The 15,799-nt window shown below is 40.0% G+C and overlaps 1 protein-coding gene across 6 annotated transcripts in view; it reads left to right on the top strand.

The window, feature by feature from the left end:
• The window catches only part of asah2 (N-acylsphingosine amidohydrolase 2), an 87,095-nt gene extending 72,315 nt beyond the window's left edge, over nt 1–14,780 (top strand). For 5 of the 6 annotated variants that reach the window (XM_059947440.1, XM_059947439.1, XM_059947438.1 and 2 more), the window contains 2 exons: nt 850–938; nt 14,458–14,780. In XM_059947440.1, the coding sequence (XP_059803423.1) occupies nt 850–938; nt 14,458–14,641 (273 nt within the window). In that variant the 3' untranslated portion in view covers nt 14,642–14,780. Of the gene's footprint in view, nt 1–849; nt 939–6,588; nt 6,851–14,457 lie in introns of those variants that run through there. The other variant, XM_059947441.1, reaches the window with a different exon arrangement.
• Nucleotides 14,781–15,799: the final 1,019 nt, after the last annotated feature.

The following is a 15,799-nucleotide window of genomic DNA, read 5'->3' as shown; positions in this document are numbered from 1 at the left end:
ATCTGACAGACCATTCAGTTAACTTAATTCCATTCAAGCAGAAAGAGCTACAATACGCCCCACCTTAACTTTCCACTTGTTAACTAGTTTTGTCTGCATTGCTCTGTTTGGAAATCCATTCTACATCTTTGAGTTATTTTAACCATGAGAATGACTATAAAACATATCATGATGAATGGATACGTCATTGTACCAGCTTTCTTCTGCTTAGACTTCAATGGCACAGTGCAACCTTGTGCGTTCACTAACAGTAAAATGGGATAGGAATTATTATACCCAGGCATTAGCACTAAATCATTGATCAGTATCTTGCAATCAGAACCCTTTGCCATATTGTAATATTTTTACAGAAGATAGGTAACCAGAAGGTTTGTACAGCTTATAAGGCTAAAGTCAAATTGTGCTTGATGGTGGAATTAAACTCCAGTCAGATACATATGGACAGACCTATGGCTTTAGACCATAAATAATGATTGTTCCATTAATGCTATCGTTGTTTTAAGGATTGTTTCTGCTAGCCATCATTGTTTTGGGATAGAAAGTTCCCAAACAAACCAGTTAGAAAGACATCACCTTTGCGTGTTAGTTGAATTTGTAAAAGTGTATAAACTTCCTTTATTGATTAAATTAGCAATTTCTATCAAGAGCTGGTCTAGACTCCTTTAACATTTTGTGTATTAGCTGATTAGACACCAATTGCTGCATGATCTCCAATCATGTGCTGGAGATGATCTAGAATGGCAACATGAATGATTAGGATTCCACTGTCATTTAGATTTAACATCAAACTGATTCCCAAACTTTGCTTTAATATTTTTTCATATTTATGTTATGTTACATCTCTTTTAGGCTGGAGGAACATTTCTAACAGTTGAGAGATATGACAATGTGACTGGTGATTGGACTGTGATGTATAATGATGCTTCCTGGGATACCAGGTATGTCTTTTTGTATCATTTGTTATTATTGGCATCCAGGCTGCCATTAGAATTAGATATTTTGACACGTTATCCAAAGGTTTCCACACAATTGTAGGGGTTGGAGTCAAAAAAGCCTTTAAAGAAAGAATGAAAGCTTTAAAATACTGGAAATGTATAGTAGATTGAGTAGCATACCTAGAAGCTGGGTTACTTTCAGGACAAGGAGAAGTCGTGAATGGGATAAAACATACATTTACACTCAGTGTTCACTTCGGAACTCAGTGGAACTTGGTGTGGTCCACTACTGCTGCTGCTCATCCACTGCACAGTTCAACTTGTTGTGCATTCAGTGGTGTTCTTCTGCAAACCACTGTTGTAACATGGGGTTATTTGAACTACTGTCACCTTCCTGTCAGCTTGAACCAGTCTGGCAATTCTCCTCTGACCTCCCTCATTAACGAGCCGTTTTCACCCACAGAACTGCCACACTCTCTAATTTTTTCCCACACAATTCTCTGTAAATTCTAGAGACCGTTGTGCATGAAAATCCCAGGTTTCAGCAGTTTCTGAGATACTCGAACCACCTTATCTGCCACCAACAATCATTCCACGGTCAACGTCACTTGGATCACATTTCTTCTCTATTTGGTCTGAACAACACATGACCAAGTCTTGACCAAGGCTGCATGCTTTTATGGACTGAGTTGCTACCACATAATTGGCTGATTAGAGACTTGCATTAACAAGCAGGTGTGCAGGTGTACTTAATGAAGTCACCACTGAGTTTAGCTGAGAACAGTTGAAGGGCAAGAGGATTTGGGAGAAGAGGAAAGATTGTAATGGCAGATCTTCAGTAGATCGCAATACCAACTTGACCAATTGACAAAAGTCATGACGATGCATTGAAAAAGATCTGCCTTGAAGCCCAATGCATTAATCAAGCTTTAAATAAAGATTATCTACACTGGAACACTCATTCCTTGATTCCACACAAAATCATCGTCTTCATTATTCGGCCTCCTGCAGCATGAGGGTAAGACCAAATTACTAGTTTTATCCACAGGTGTGGGACCCCGAGTACTCACTCATTGCTGTGCGACATCATGCCTTTAGGTTTCCATCCATGGTGTGGAATCCCAAGCCTCTAGTTCTTCATCCAAGAATGTTGTATGAGATCCCAAATGTTTAGCTCTTCATCCACAGGAGTGGGATCTTAATCCACTATTCCTTCCCAATGGTGTGGGATCCCAATCCATTAACTGCTCCTCCTCATATGTGGATTCTCAATCCATCTGATCTTTTCATTATTGAATATGGAATCTCAAATCTCTAGTTCCTCATCCGTGGGTGCAGGTGATTCTCCAGTTCCTAACCCAGGGGAGTAAATGCCAGCCTGGGCCATTAGCTAAACAAATATCCTAATTCCTCCTGAGGCTTCCATGAGATGCCAATCTTGTGAATCACTACACTAAAAGTTTCAGTAGAAAGTCAGATTGGTCCTTATGATCTTATTCACCCACTCCTATTTTGTTCTGCTCTTCCTCACATTCTTCTTTCTCCTGGTGTTCTGACCAGTATTGATTACAGGCTCCCTCACAATCATTCTGTCCTGTCCTCCATCAGTGGACATGCTGGTGATATGGTTTACATGAGTCATTGCAGGCCAATGTAGATATTTCATGTGAAGTGAGCCCTTCGAATCTATCTCACGTGCTGCTCCCTGCCTGGGAATTATCTTGCCATCGCTCGCTCTGAAATGGATATTCACAACCTGACTCTACATCAGCAGCAAAATTATTAAGCTTTGGGCTCCTTGGGCTTTCAAGATAATTTATCTATTAACCTGAATGGTTATCTGTCAAAAATAAGTTTGAGCTGTCATTCAATAATCAAGTTTCTGGGGTGAGAATTGAATGTTTTCACAAGTCCAGGACTGAATTTGCATCAGGCAGAGGAAGCTGACTTGCACTGCAATTGACCACATAGTTCACCTTTGATGAACACACAGTGGACAGGCATGCCTCTATGTAACTGAAAGCTTACAGCAACTCCTATTTGTTAATGTTTGAATAGCTGTTCTGATGTAAGCCTAAACAACATTAGCTGCATGGTTGATTGTCAAATAGTGCAAAACTGAAAATAAACAATGGACCCATTAATTATGGTTTAGATCTTGTGAATATTAAAGGAGATTTCCACCAAGTTATTACTTACAGCTCTGACTCCCTATGATCTGAGATATTCCTTATATTGTTGCTGAACTGCATTTTTTCTGAGCTTGTGAGATCCAGCAATGACTGGATGAGACGGAGTAAGTCAAGAGTTTCAATCCTTTTCACTTTGCTGATAAACTTTGCTCATATCAACCAATTGTCTTGCTTGTAACTTTCAAAACAGAACTGAAGCAAAATGTAATTTGGTGCATGTCTGTGAGGAAAATAATCCCTAGCCCCCATCAGGCATTCATTTAAATCAACTGGGAACCAGATAACAGCAACTTTTCATTAAAAGATCAAATATATATATATTTCATTCCAAGTGGGAACAATACTTCCTGTGCCAGTCACTTGTACTTTGAATCCATTCAAACACAAAAGTAAGCCAGTGCATCTTCTTATTGATTGGTTTTGAAACCAGTTTACTTACAGCATTAGACAATTCCCACAATCTATCGATCACTCAATAATGCTACCTCCAATGTGCAAGCAGCTCTACTCCAGTCTAAGCATTGCATCGTTATTTTGTTAAGATTTCATTCGGTTATAACATAATGACAAAATGGTTCATGCAGTATTGCAACAACCACAACCCAATCTGTGAGATCAGTACATTAGCATAAAAGTATTTCTTTCGAATCTCAGAATTCGCCACCACAGGGATTAGTTGTAGAATAGTTTCACAATCAACTCTGACCAACAACACATAATTCTACCTGGGTAATTGCCACCTGAAGTTTGTTACCTGTCTGAAGTAGTTCAGGTTTAATGGTTTTCAATCTGCAGTTAATCAGCCTGCATCGGCACCACGGGAAATGCTTTTCCTGAACTATCCACATCCCAGTGCACTTTCTAAAAGCTTTTCTTCACTTCCATGTACCTCCTAGCTATGTATAGATGATGAACGCCAACTAGTTACTATTTCAACTTAACTTTTGTACAAGATGAGTAAAGAGAAGTCAAATAACAAGTGTTAGAAAGAGCTCCACTGTGTTAGAATTATTGGAAAGGATTTTACAGTGAATGCCTGCTGGAAAATAGTGATATATACATACTTCGAATATTGACCTTTGAGCTGTGACAATGCAGAATGTTTTTGTTCCTGATGTTGATGTTTTGTTGATGTTGTTAAAAGGATATAAAACACTAAAACACTTGATTGGCTATTCAAGAATTAAAGCTTTCTTTTGAAACTTCGTAAATGGTTATTTCTAGAGAACTCTCAAATGTCTGTGGCCCTTGGGTATTGAGCACGTACAATGGTTTCAGGTATCCATTTGCAGCCCTGTCAATCTGATCACCTTCCTCAAAGGGCTTCATCCCATTGGCATGGTGTGGGATGAAAACATTCTGTAGATTGTTCAGAATATTTGGATAATATTCTAGGGGTGTGACCTATCGACTACACCTCAATAGAAAAATAATCCTTTCATTTTTCAATTTTTTATCCAAATTTTGCAGATCCTGAATGGTCTGTTTTACTTCAGGTAACCCTATTTTTCAAAAAGGTGCTGCTGTCAGCACAGTCTGTAGTGAAGTAGATAGATTTGTCTTAAGAGTGAACTGGGGCTATTCTCTTGGAGTGAAGGAAGATGAGAGGCAAATTCACTGAGAGGTATAAGATGGTAAGAGACATAGATCGGGTGAATATCCCCCTGAACATAAATAGCTCAGCAAGGACCTGGACACATTGCAATTTGCCTATAGCCACGATAGATCAACGGCAGACGCAATCTCAATTGCTCTCCACACAGCTTTAGACCACCTGGACAACACAAACACTTATGTCAGGATGTTGTTCATTGACTATAGCTCAGCATTTAATACCATCATTCCCACAATCCTGATTGAGAAGTTGCAGAATCTGGGCCTCTGTAACTCCCTCTGCACCTCCCTCTGCAATTGGATCCTTGACTTCCTAACCAGAAGACCACAGTCTGTGTGAATTAGTAAATAAGATATCCTCCTCACTGACAATCAACACTGGTGCACCCCAGGGGTGTGTGCTTAGCTCACTGCTCTACTCTCTATATACACGTAACTGTGTGGCTAGGCATAGCTCAAAAACCATCTACATATTTGCTGATGATACCACCATTGTTGGTAGAATCTCAGGTGATGATGAGAGGGCGTACAGGAGTGAAATATGCCAACTAGTGGAATAGTGCTGCAACAACAACCTGGCACTCAAAGTCAGTAAGACGAAAGAGTTGATTGTGGACTTCAGGAAGGGTAAGACGAAGGAACACATTCCAATCCTCATAGAGGGATCGGAAGTGGAGAGAGTGAGCAGCTTCAAGTTCCTGACTGTGAAGATCTCTGAGGATCTAAGCTGGTTCTAACATATCGATGTAGTTATAAAGCAGGCAAGATAGCAGTTATATTTCATTAGGAGTTTGAAGAGACTTGGCATATCAACAAATACACTCAAAAACTTCTATAGTTGTACCATGGAGAGCATTCTGACAGGCCGCATCACTGTGTGGTATAGAGGGGTTACTGCACAGGACCGAATGAAGCTGCAAAAGGTTATAAATCTAGTCAGCTCCATCTTGGGTACTAGCCTACAAAATACACAGGACATCTTTAGGGAGCGGTGTTTCAGAAAGGCAGCGTCCATTATTAAGGACCTGCAGCACCCAGGGCATGCCCTTTTCTCACTGTTACTGTCAGGTAGGAGGTACAGAAACCTGAAGGCACACACTCAGCGATTCAGGAACAGCTTCTTCCCCTCTGCCATCCAATTCCTAAATGGACATTGAAGCTTTGGACATTACCTCACTTTAAAAAAAAACACAGTATTTCTGTTTTTACACATTTTAAAAATCTATTCAATATGTGTAATTAATTATGTTTTTTTTTGCTCTGCTAGGTTATGTATTACATTGAACTGCTGCTGCTAAGTTAACAAATTTCATGTCACATGCCGGTGATAATAAACCTGATTCTGACTCTGACATAATTTTAAGATGATTGGAGGAGAGTATGGGGGATACCAGACTAAGTTTTTTTTAATATGGGTGCATGGAACGCAATACCAAGAGTGGTGGTAGAGGCAGATATATTAGGGATATTTAAGAAACTCTTAAATATGCATGTGGATAATAGAAAAATGGGGGGTTATGTAGGAGGGAAGGGTTATATTGGTCTTAGAGTGGGTTATTAAATTGACACAGCATTGTGTGCCAGATGGCCTGTCCTGTGCTGTAATGTTCTAAGTTCTGTGATTTAGCTGCATTTGCCCATCTGTTTGTCAGCGTTCGCTTGGTACTGCAGATGGGTTGCTTCAGCTCCATTTCTGTGGTTTTTGAGGCCGGTGTGGGAGACATAGATTGTACCACTCATGAGCAGGAAGTGCTTGCAGAGGCAAGTTTGGTAGCTGTGCATTTATTCAACCATATCCACTGCTCCTTATCCTTGAAGATAGTAATCAGCGATTGCTCTTTCACCAGGTTCAGTGGTTATAGAATTCCCAGCAGTTGGAAGTTACACACTTTCAAAGGAGGCTTTGAGTGGATCTTTGGACCTTGCCCTGTATCTGAATGGTAATCTGTTGCTATGACAGACCTTGGGTTAAAGTGTTTAGGGATCTGGCACTTCATGGCCTATTCTCTTAAAGGGTCAATTCCAAGATTTAAGCTATAAGACCATAAAACAACGAAGCAGAATTAGGACATTTGGCCCATCGAGTCTATTCCACCATTCCATCATGGCTGATTTATTTTCCATCTGAACGCCATCCTCCTGCCTTCTCCCCGTAGCCTTTGACACCCTGATTAACCAAGAGCCTGTCAACCTCCACTTTAAATGTAGCCAATGATTTGGCCCCCTTAGCCATCTGTGGCAATGATTTCCACAGATTCACCACCCTCTGGCTAAAGAAATTTCCCCTCATCTCTGTTTTAAAGACATGTCCTTCTGCTCTGGGGCTGTGGCCTCTGGTCCTAGATTTGCCACTAAAGGAAACAGCCTCTCCATGTCCACTCTATCTAGGCCTTTTAACCTTTGATAAGTTTCAATGAGATCCCCCCTCGTTCTTCTAAATTGCAGTGAGTACTCCAGAGCCATCAAATGGTTTCTCATATGTAGTGCATATAATTGATTGAAAGCTTTGGCTGATTACATTTTGCTGCCTCTGAATGAATAACACAGATGGTTCTGGGCAGAAATGTTTTATATGTTTCAACATTTTATTCACACAGCAGTTATTATATCAGACATAATGAGGGTGAGAGAAAAGTAAAACATTTTCAAGTTTGAATTCTGTGCTATTTATTGAGGAAGTACTTACAAACCATTTTTTAAATGCGTAAAACATGTTAAGTGATGGTGTGGGCATGACTATGTCCTGTTGAAACCACTTGATGAATGTCAGTCAGCCAGTCCATGGGTTTTGGTAGGGTTCCCTTCCTGAGAACACCTTGTTAGTCAGAAATGAGTACAAATAACATGTAAGAGAGTATTACGGAATTGGTTGGGTGGGAGAGTGAGGAGGGTGCTGGGAGGACAGCCACAAGCTTGACTCACTAATTCAGTGAACGAGTGTGTCAGTCTCTGCTCTGCGCTGCTTTGCTCGGCCCAGTCCCAGATTGGAGGGGGTAGGTGGTGGCAGGAAGAGAAGAGACACAGAAACGTCCCATTCCCTACCCGGTAGACGATGCCTCCGGCCCCTCTATTTTGCTGATCTCCCGTAGGCTTATTTGAATGTATGAAGGTTCATAACCAGGGGAGGACCTGTACTGGAGATCTGTGGGTGTGGTAAGGTCCTGCTCTGGACATGGGCTTTGGGGCAATATTCATGCGTACATAACAAAAGCAGAAAAGGTGAGTCAACACCTTGCACCTGTGTCCGTGGCAAGTTGCTCCTGCCAAGAGCTCTTATTCATTTATTTTCAAAGTTCAAAGTAAGTTTATTATCAAAGTATGTGTATACTGCCCTGAAAATCATTTTCTTGCAAGCATTCACAGTAGAACAAACAAATACAAGGGAATAAATGAAAATCTACGCATAAACAGAAATGAACAAACAACATAGAAACATAGACATAGAAAATTGGTGCAGGAGTAGGCCATTTGGCCCTTTGAGCCTGCACTGCCATTCAGTATGATCATGGCTGATCATCCAACTCAGAACCCTGTACCTGCTTTCTCTCCATACCCCTGATCCCTTTAGCTACAAGGGCCAAATCTAACTTCCTCTTAAATATAGCCAATGAACCGGCCTCAACTGTTACCTGTGGCAGAGAATTCCACAGATTCATCACTCTCTGTGTGAAGAAGTTTTTCCTCATCTCGGTCCTAAAAGGCTTCCCCTTTATCCTTAAACTGTGACCCCTCGTTCTGGACTTCCCCAACATCGGAAACAATCTTCCTGCATCTAGCTTGTCCAATCCCTTTAGAATTTTATACGTTTCAGTAAGATCCCCCCTCAATTTTCTAAATTCCAGTGAGTATAAGCCTAGTTGATCCAGTCTTTCTTCACATGAAAGTCCTGCCATCCCGAGAATCAATCTGGTGAACCTTTTCTGTACAAGAATGTCTTTCCTCAGATTAGGGGTCCAAAACTGCACACAATATTTTAGGTGCGGTCTCACCAAGGCCTAGTACAACTGCAGTAGAACCTCCCTGCTCCTGTACTCAAATCCTTTTGCTATGAATGCCAACATACCATTTGCCTTTTTCACCACCTGCTGTACCTGCATGCCCACCTTCAATGACTGGTGTACAATGACACCCAGGTCTCGTTGCATCTCCCCTTTTCCTAATCGGCCACCGTTCAGATAATAACCTGTTTTCCTGTTCTTGCAACAAAAGTGGATAACCTCTCATTTATCCACATTAAATTGCATCTTCCATGAATTTGCCCACTCACCTAACCTATCCAAGTCACCCTGCATCCTCTTAGCATCCTCCTCACAGCTAACACCGCTGCCCAGCTTCGTGTCATCCGCAAACTTGGAGATGCTGCATTTAATTCCCTCGTCTAAATCATTAATATATATCGTAAACAACTGGGGTCCCAGCACTGAGCCTTGCGGTACCCCACTAGTCACTGCCTGCCATTCTGAAAAGATCCCGTTTACTCTCACTCTTTGTTTCCTGTCTGCCAACCAATTCTCTGTCCACATCAATACCATACCCCCAATACCATGTGCTTTAAGTTTGCACACTAATCTCCTGTGTGGGACCTTGTCAAAAGCCTTTTGAAAATCTAAATATACCACATCCACTGGCTCTCCCCCATCCACTCTACTAGTTACATCTTCAAAAAATTCTATAAGATTTGTCGGACATGATTTTCCTTTCACAAATCCATGCTGACTTTGTCCGATGATTTCACCTCTTTCCAAGTGTGCTGTTATCACATCTTTGATAACCGACTCTAGCATTTTCCCCACCACCGATGTCAGACTAACCGGTCTATAATTTCCCGGTTTCTCTCTCCCTCCTTTTTTAAAAAGTGGGGTTATATCAGCCACTCTCCAATCCTCAGGAACTAATCCAGAATCTAAGGAGTTTTGAAAAATTATCACTAATGCATCCACTATTGCTTGGGCTACTTCCTTAAGCACTCTGGGATGCAGACCATCTGGCGCTGGGGATTTATCTGCCTTTAATCCCTTCAATTTACCTAACACCACTTCCCTACTAACATGTTTTTCCCTCAGTTCCTCCATCTCACTAGACCCTCGGTCCCTTACTATTTCCGGAAAATATCTGTAAAAGCTTTTACAGTCAGTTTTTATGTTCCCTGCCAGCTTTCTCTCATAATCTTTTTTCCCTTTCCTAATTAAGCCCTTTGTCCTCCTCTGCTGGTCTCTGAATTTCTCCCAGTCCTCAGGTGTGCCGCTTTTTTTTCTAATTTATATGTTTCTTCTTTGGACTTTATACTATCCCTAATTTCCCTTGTCAGCCACGGGCGCACTACCTTCCCTGGTCTATTCTTTTGCCAAACTGTGATGAACAATTGTTGTAGTTCATCCATGCGATCTTTAAATGCTTGCCATTGCATATCCACTGTCAACCCTTTAAGTATCATTTGCCAGTCTATCTTAGCTAATTCACGTCTCATACCTTCAAAGTCTCAGCCTTTTAAAAATATTTATTATTTTCAAATGCCTTTTGTTATTTTAATTGCAATGTTTTCCCCCATTGTCCTTGATCATCAACAGAAGAGAGCAACAGTAGGAAATAACTTCAGATAGCACACTCTCTCAGAAGTCAAAATGTATGGTCAAGGAGCAGGGTCTCCGTCTCCACTGCCTGTAGGTACTCAGAGACCAATCCTATTTGAAAGTCACAGCTGTGAAGCTGTATGAATAACGGGAGACAAGATAGTGGGACCCAGAGAAAGACAATGATAGATATATACAAGTTCAAGCTGTATGCTTTGAGTATGATTTGGGCCTTCAGCACTTTTACAGGGCTTACATCAATTGGGTTAATATGAGATTTATAAGTACACTGAAAAAGTTAAACTGAAATTGAGAAACTGCAGTCCAGCTGCCCTGTGGAAGCTAACTTGCTTAATCTAGTTCAATGACCTTTCACAGTGCTCTTTTGATTGGTTCAGAGGTCTGTGACAGCCTTTCATCCTGGTGAATATTAACAGAGCCCTGCCGATGTTCTGCAATTGAAAACTTCATAATCTGTTCCTGAAAACAATGCTATCATATGTGTTTGCATCAGGAGATTATCACTGTTCAAAACATTCTCTGCATGGAGGGAAAGAGCAATGTGACATAGCTCCCAAAGCCCAAAATGATTTAAAATCAGAATGAAATATGTTGGAAAATGCAAGCTCATCGGCCAGTAGATTGCGGTACAGTTTGAATATATTGTTGTAGTGGAGAGGAAGTGGGTATTGGTAAATAGACATAAGGTGTTCTAGAGCAGATGGATTGAAATGATTAACCAGCTGAACTGAAGATGAATCATGGAAGGATAAGAGTAAAACCCAAATGTAGGAAAATATTCAACTGGTTGTGCAGTAAATGGAAAGAGAAGCAGTTATCATTTTGATTTGATGATCTTTCACCAGATGAGATAATAAAAGGATAACTGTTAACAACTTGAAACATTGATGCTTTTCTCTCTTTCCAGATACTGTCCAACCTGCTGTGTATTTCTAGAATTCTCTGCCTTTAATTTTAGATTGCTAACACTTTGCTTCTTTCAGCAAGAACAGGATTTATTCTGTTCAGTTACCCAATGCTACAGTTCTGAGATCATTGTACTTTAGCTGTGGTGTGAAAAGTCTCTGCTAAGAATATTGGTTCAGACCCTAGTGCTCCAGGTCTCCCTAGAATCTCCAAGGATTGATCTAACAGGCCCTGATGTGACTGTGTAGGTTTGGAAATTATGAAGCTGATCCAAAAAAAAAAATCACCATACAGATTCTATTTCTTAGTTATAAAAGTATTGATGACAAGGCTAAAAAGAAAAGTGATAAACAGTCAAAGTCATCTTTAGGAGTAATGAAGACACTGGTTATCCTCTAGTTGATGTGAGGACGATTATGCAGCAAAGCAGTCAAGTGAGCCATGGGGGTGGGATGGTTAAAGATTGAACAACTTGTGGTGAAACTTTTAGAAATTCATGCATCCCGGGGTTAGAAACATGATTGCTGATTTTCGAGTCAGAAAATGGCCTCTAAAGACAATTATGCAGTGCAATCCAGAGATGAACCTTTGCTAAATCCCTCCTGCGAATGAGACTGTCAGAGGCTTCATATAATTTGCTAAGCGCTCTCACTTCAAAGTGGTCTTTAGTCTCTCCAAACTTCATTTGCAGTGCCACTGTCAACATATTTCAATTCTCTGTGCATTGAGCATATGAGAATAGGGATGTTATACTGTTTCATTAAAGAAAACACACTTCTGAGGGTGCACAATATATATAGATGCTGGGAGGGTGCTATTCCTGGATTCGGGATCTGGAATTTGGGAAGGGAAACAACAGTCTCATGGTGACAAGTTGAACAGTTTAACCCCGAAATAAGTCTTTAGTCATTAGAGGGTTGTAAATTTCTGGACTTCCCTACTCCAATGAACAGTTGAGGCTGAGCCATTAAATATGTTCAACACCTTGATGCATACAGCCCAGTACATCACAGGCAAAGCCCTTCCCATCATTGAGATCATTTGCAAGGAGCACTGGAAAAGCCAACGTCCATCATCAAAGACCCCTACCATCAAGGCCAAGCTTCTTCTCCCTGCTGCCATGAGAAGGAGGTACAGGAGCCTTATCTGTGTGAATTCCTGAAGGTGCCTCATATTTTGATGGTCAAACTGAGCATAAAAGGCACTGAGCACAGCTGGGAGTGAAACCTTGATGTAATCAATGATGTTTGGTTTCATTTTGTAGGTGGTAATAACACTCAAACCCTGCCACAGCTGTCAAACATCCTTCAGTGATTCAAATTTAGTCTGAATTGTCACTTTGCATGGGAGCTGGCTTTCTAGGGATTGTACCTAGATCTCTTCTATTTTACTCTTTCGTCAGACCTGAATACCACTGATCTGGGCTCAGCAGATTGCAGATCTCATGGTCCCTCCAGGACTTCTGGTTGTGGAACCTGCCTGAATGGTTTTCTGGGGACACACGCCTTTACGACTGTTTTTATGAATTCCGTGGCAACTGTGATGTATTCGTTCAGATCTTCTGAGTCCTTGAATACGGTCCAGGCCACTGATTCAAAGCAATCCTGTAGATGCTCCCCTGTCTCCTACAACCACCTCTTTGTTGTGCTTCCCTCTTTACTCTCTGCCTGTATGCAGGTGGGAGGAGGACAGCTAAGTGATAAGATTCTCCAAAATGCAGTATAGGGATCAAACAGTAGGCATTCCTTGTGGTAATTAACAGTGATTAAGTGTGTTGGGACCCCTGGTGCTGCAGGTGATATGTTGATAATAATTGGGCAGAGATTTCTTCAAACAAGCCTGATTGAAGTCCTCAACAATGATCTGCAAGTGTCAGGCTCGGCTATTTCTTGTTTGCTAAAGGGGGCATTCAATATCTTGATTCCTGCTTAACGTAGATCTTTAGTGGTAGGTAAAGTGTGGTGAGGATCTTGGAGGAGAAGTCTCTTGGTAAATAGAATGGTCAACACTTAGTTATTAGATGCTCCAGGTCAGGGAGCAGGAGTGTGTCAACACCATTGCATCTGAGCACCACAAAGGGCTGATCATGAATGTAGACCCCCACCTTTTGCCTCCTCTGAATCAGCAGTTGAGTCCATCCTGTGTATCAAGAAGTCCTCCAGCCTGTTTGCCATACCCAGCATGTCTTCAGTTAGCCGTGTCGCTGTAAAACACAGAGCATAGCAATCCCTCATTTCCCTCCAATACAGCAATATTGCCCTTAGGTTCTCAGTCTTGTTCTCCAGTGACTGTAAATATTCTAATAAGATACCTGGTAGGGAAAGTTTCATACCCCAGTATTTTAGTCTGGTTTGGAGTCCTCTCCTTTTCCCTCACTTACGGCCATAGTTTAAAGGTACCATATCTGCATTCTTTTTTTTCCCTTTGAATTAGTTTAATGTTTTGAAGTTACAAAACTTAACACTTATGAATTTTTTAAAAATAAATTTTTTCATTGAATTTTCAAATAGGTTACAGAAAGAAAAAGAATGATCAACCCTTCCCCCCTCCCTTTAACCCCTCTCCCCTAACATATCCCTATAGAAAGAGGAAAAAAAAGAGAGCAGAAAAAAGAAAGAAAGAAAGAGTGCCTGGATATCGGAAGATCCCCACATGCTCCATGGAGTTCATAATAGCTTTAGTATATATATATATTTATTTCTTTCCAAGTACCTGCATTCTTGAGAACTTGACTCAACTCAACTCACTTTCATGGACTCTACCACTCATGTTCTCAATATTATTTATTTACTTTTGTTTTACAATTTGCATAGTTTGTCTTCTTTTGCACATTGGTTGTTTTATGTTCTTTGTATGTATATTTTCATTGATCCTATTATATTTCTTCACTTTCTGTGAATGTCTACAAGAAAATTAATCTCAAGGTAATATATAGTGACATATAGATAATTTTATAATAACTTTACTTTGAATTTTAAGATATTTAAAATGCATGGGAAATCAAGAGTTGTGGTGTTCATGGAAGAGTCAAGGCCAGATTATGATCCTGGTGAATGGTGCAGCAAGTTCAAGGAGCCATGTGCAAATGTTGATCAAGACAAATTGGCAGCCAGTGTCACTTGGAGAGGGATAATAATGAAGGATTCTCTCAGCTGATGGCATGAATTGGAGGAATTGATTATTTTTGCATTTTCTAATTGATGTTTGTTTTGTTTTTAGATTGTATTGGAACAAAGGACTTAAAGGTCACAGCAATGTCACAGTGGCCTGGCATATCCCATACTCTGTGGAGCTTGGAATGTACAGAATAAACCATTATGGTCATTTTAAGACTCTTAAATTGATTAAACCAGTCTTCCATCCTTACTCGGGTTCCTCTTCTCCCTTCCAAGTGAAGAAATGAAGTTCCAAAATCAGAATGTCATGTTTTTGTTGTACAATTTGAACATTCCAGCAGATTTCTTATTCAAATTCCTGCTTACAATGGGGAAAAGCAGGGAAATTAAAAATACTTCACTAATATGCCGTTGGCGGAGATTATTCCTGATATCAAAGTAACCTTTTGGGTCTCTAATGTCACAAAAGAATTGTGAGTTCTGTAAATCATGACAGATTTCACAAAAATACTCATTTCCTCACACCACATATCCAGACTGTAAAATTAATAAAATTATATCTGACAAAACTTTAAAAAAACATTGCCAATGTGTTCATTTTTTAAAGATTTTGATGAGGAGAACTGTGCAGTCCATAAAAAACTTGAAATTGTGCCTAACATAAGCAAGTCATCATCTGAAAGTATCCTTAAGAATATTAGGAATAAATAGTAGTATTGAGAGCAAATGAAATAAGTTAGCTTCATTAACTTGCTTTTGATCCCGGTTATCTAATTCACAACACATTATTAGGAATTTACACTATTATTTTATCATTCAGTTCTTCCATAATAATGCACAGCTGAGTTTGTTCTTTCCTTCTAAGCCGTCGTGATGAATTAAAATTCATTGATGAATATCTCCATTTATTGTGAAAGCTATTAAAATAGGCTTTACTATTACAGGCATGAATTCTTGATAAACAACTTCATTACTCCAGGTTAAATGAAAATTGACGCTGAAAGATGGAGACATCCCTGTAGAAAGCAAATAAATTTGTTATGTGTAAAATTTCAAAGCTGCACATATTCTTTCTGAATTGTGAGATCAAAGAGATTTAAATTGAAGTGTAGCCTACTAACAAATAACCCTTGTTTTTAGATTAAAGGAGGAATTCAAAAACAAAGGTGCTGATAAAATACTAGTTGATAGCACCTTATTTCCACAAACTGGATTGTATAGTGATGCCACTGGCCTTGCCAGCACTTCGCAAGAATGCCTAGATCCGTAACTGTCATTCTGAATTAATTGCCTGGCCATTTCTTTCTACTGATCAATACTTACACCAAGACAGATCCCACTGACATACAATACGTTGCAAAGCATAATTCATCAAAAGAATGGTGAATTCAAATTTAATCACTAAGATTTGCAAATGCCTGTTCTTGAATAACTTGTAAACATTG

The sequence above is a fragment of the Hypanus sabinus genome, chromosome 22 (genome assembly GCF_030144855.1).
Source record: "Hypanus sabinus isolate sHypSab1 chromosome 22, sHypSab1.hap1, whole genome shotgun sequence".
NCBI classification, from domain to species: Eukaryota; Metazoa; Chordata; class Chondrichthyes; order Myliobatiformes; family Dasyatidae; genus Hypanus; species Hypanus sabinus.
Note: the sequence above shows the minus strand (reverse complement) of the source record. Positions and strands in the feature narration are given on the sequence as shown.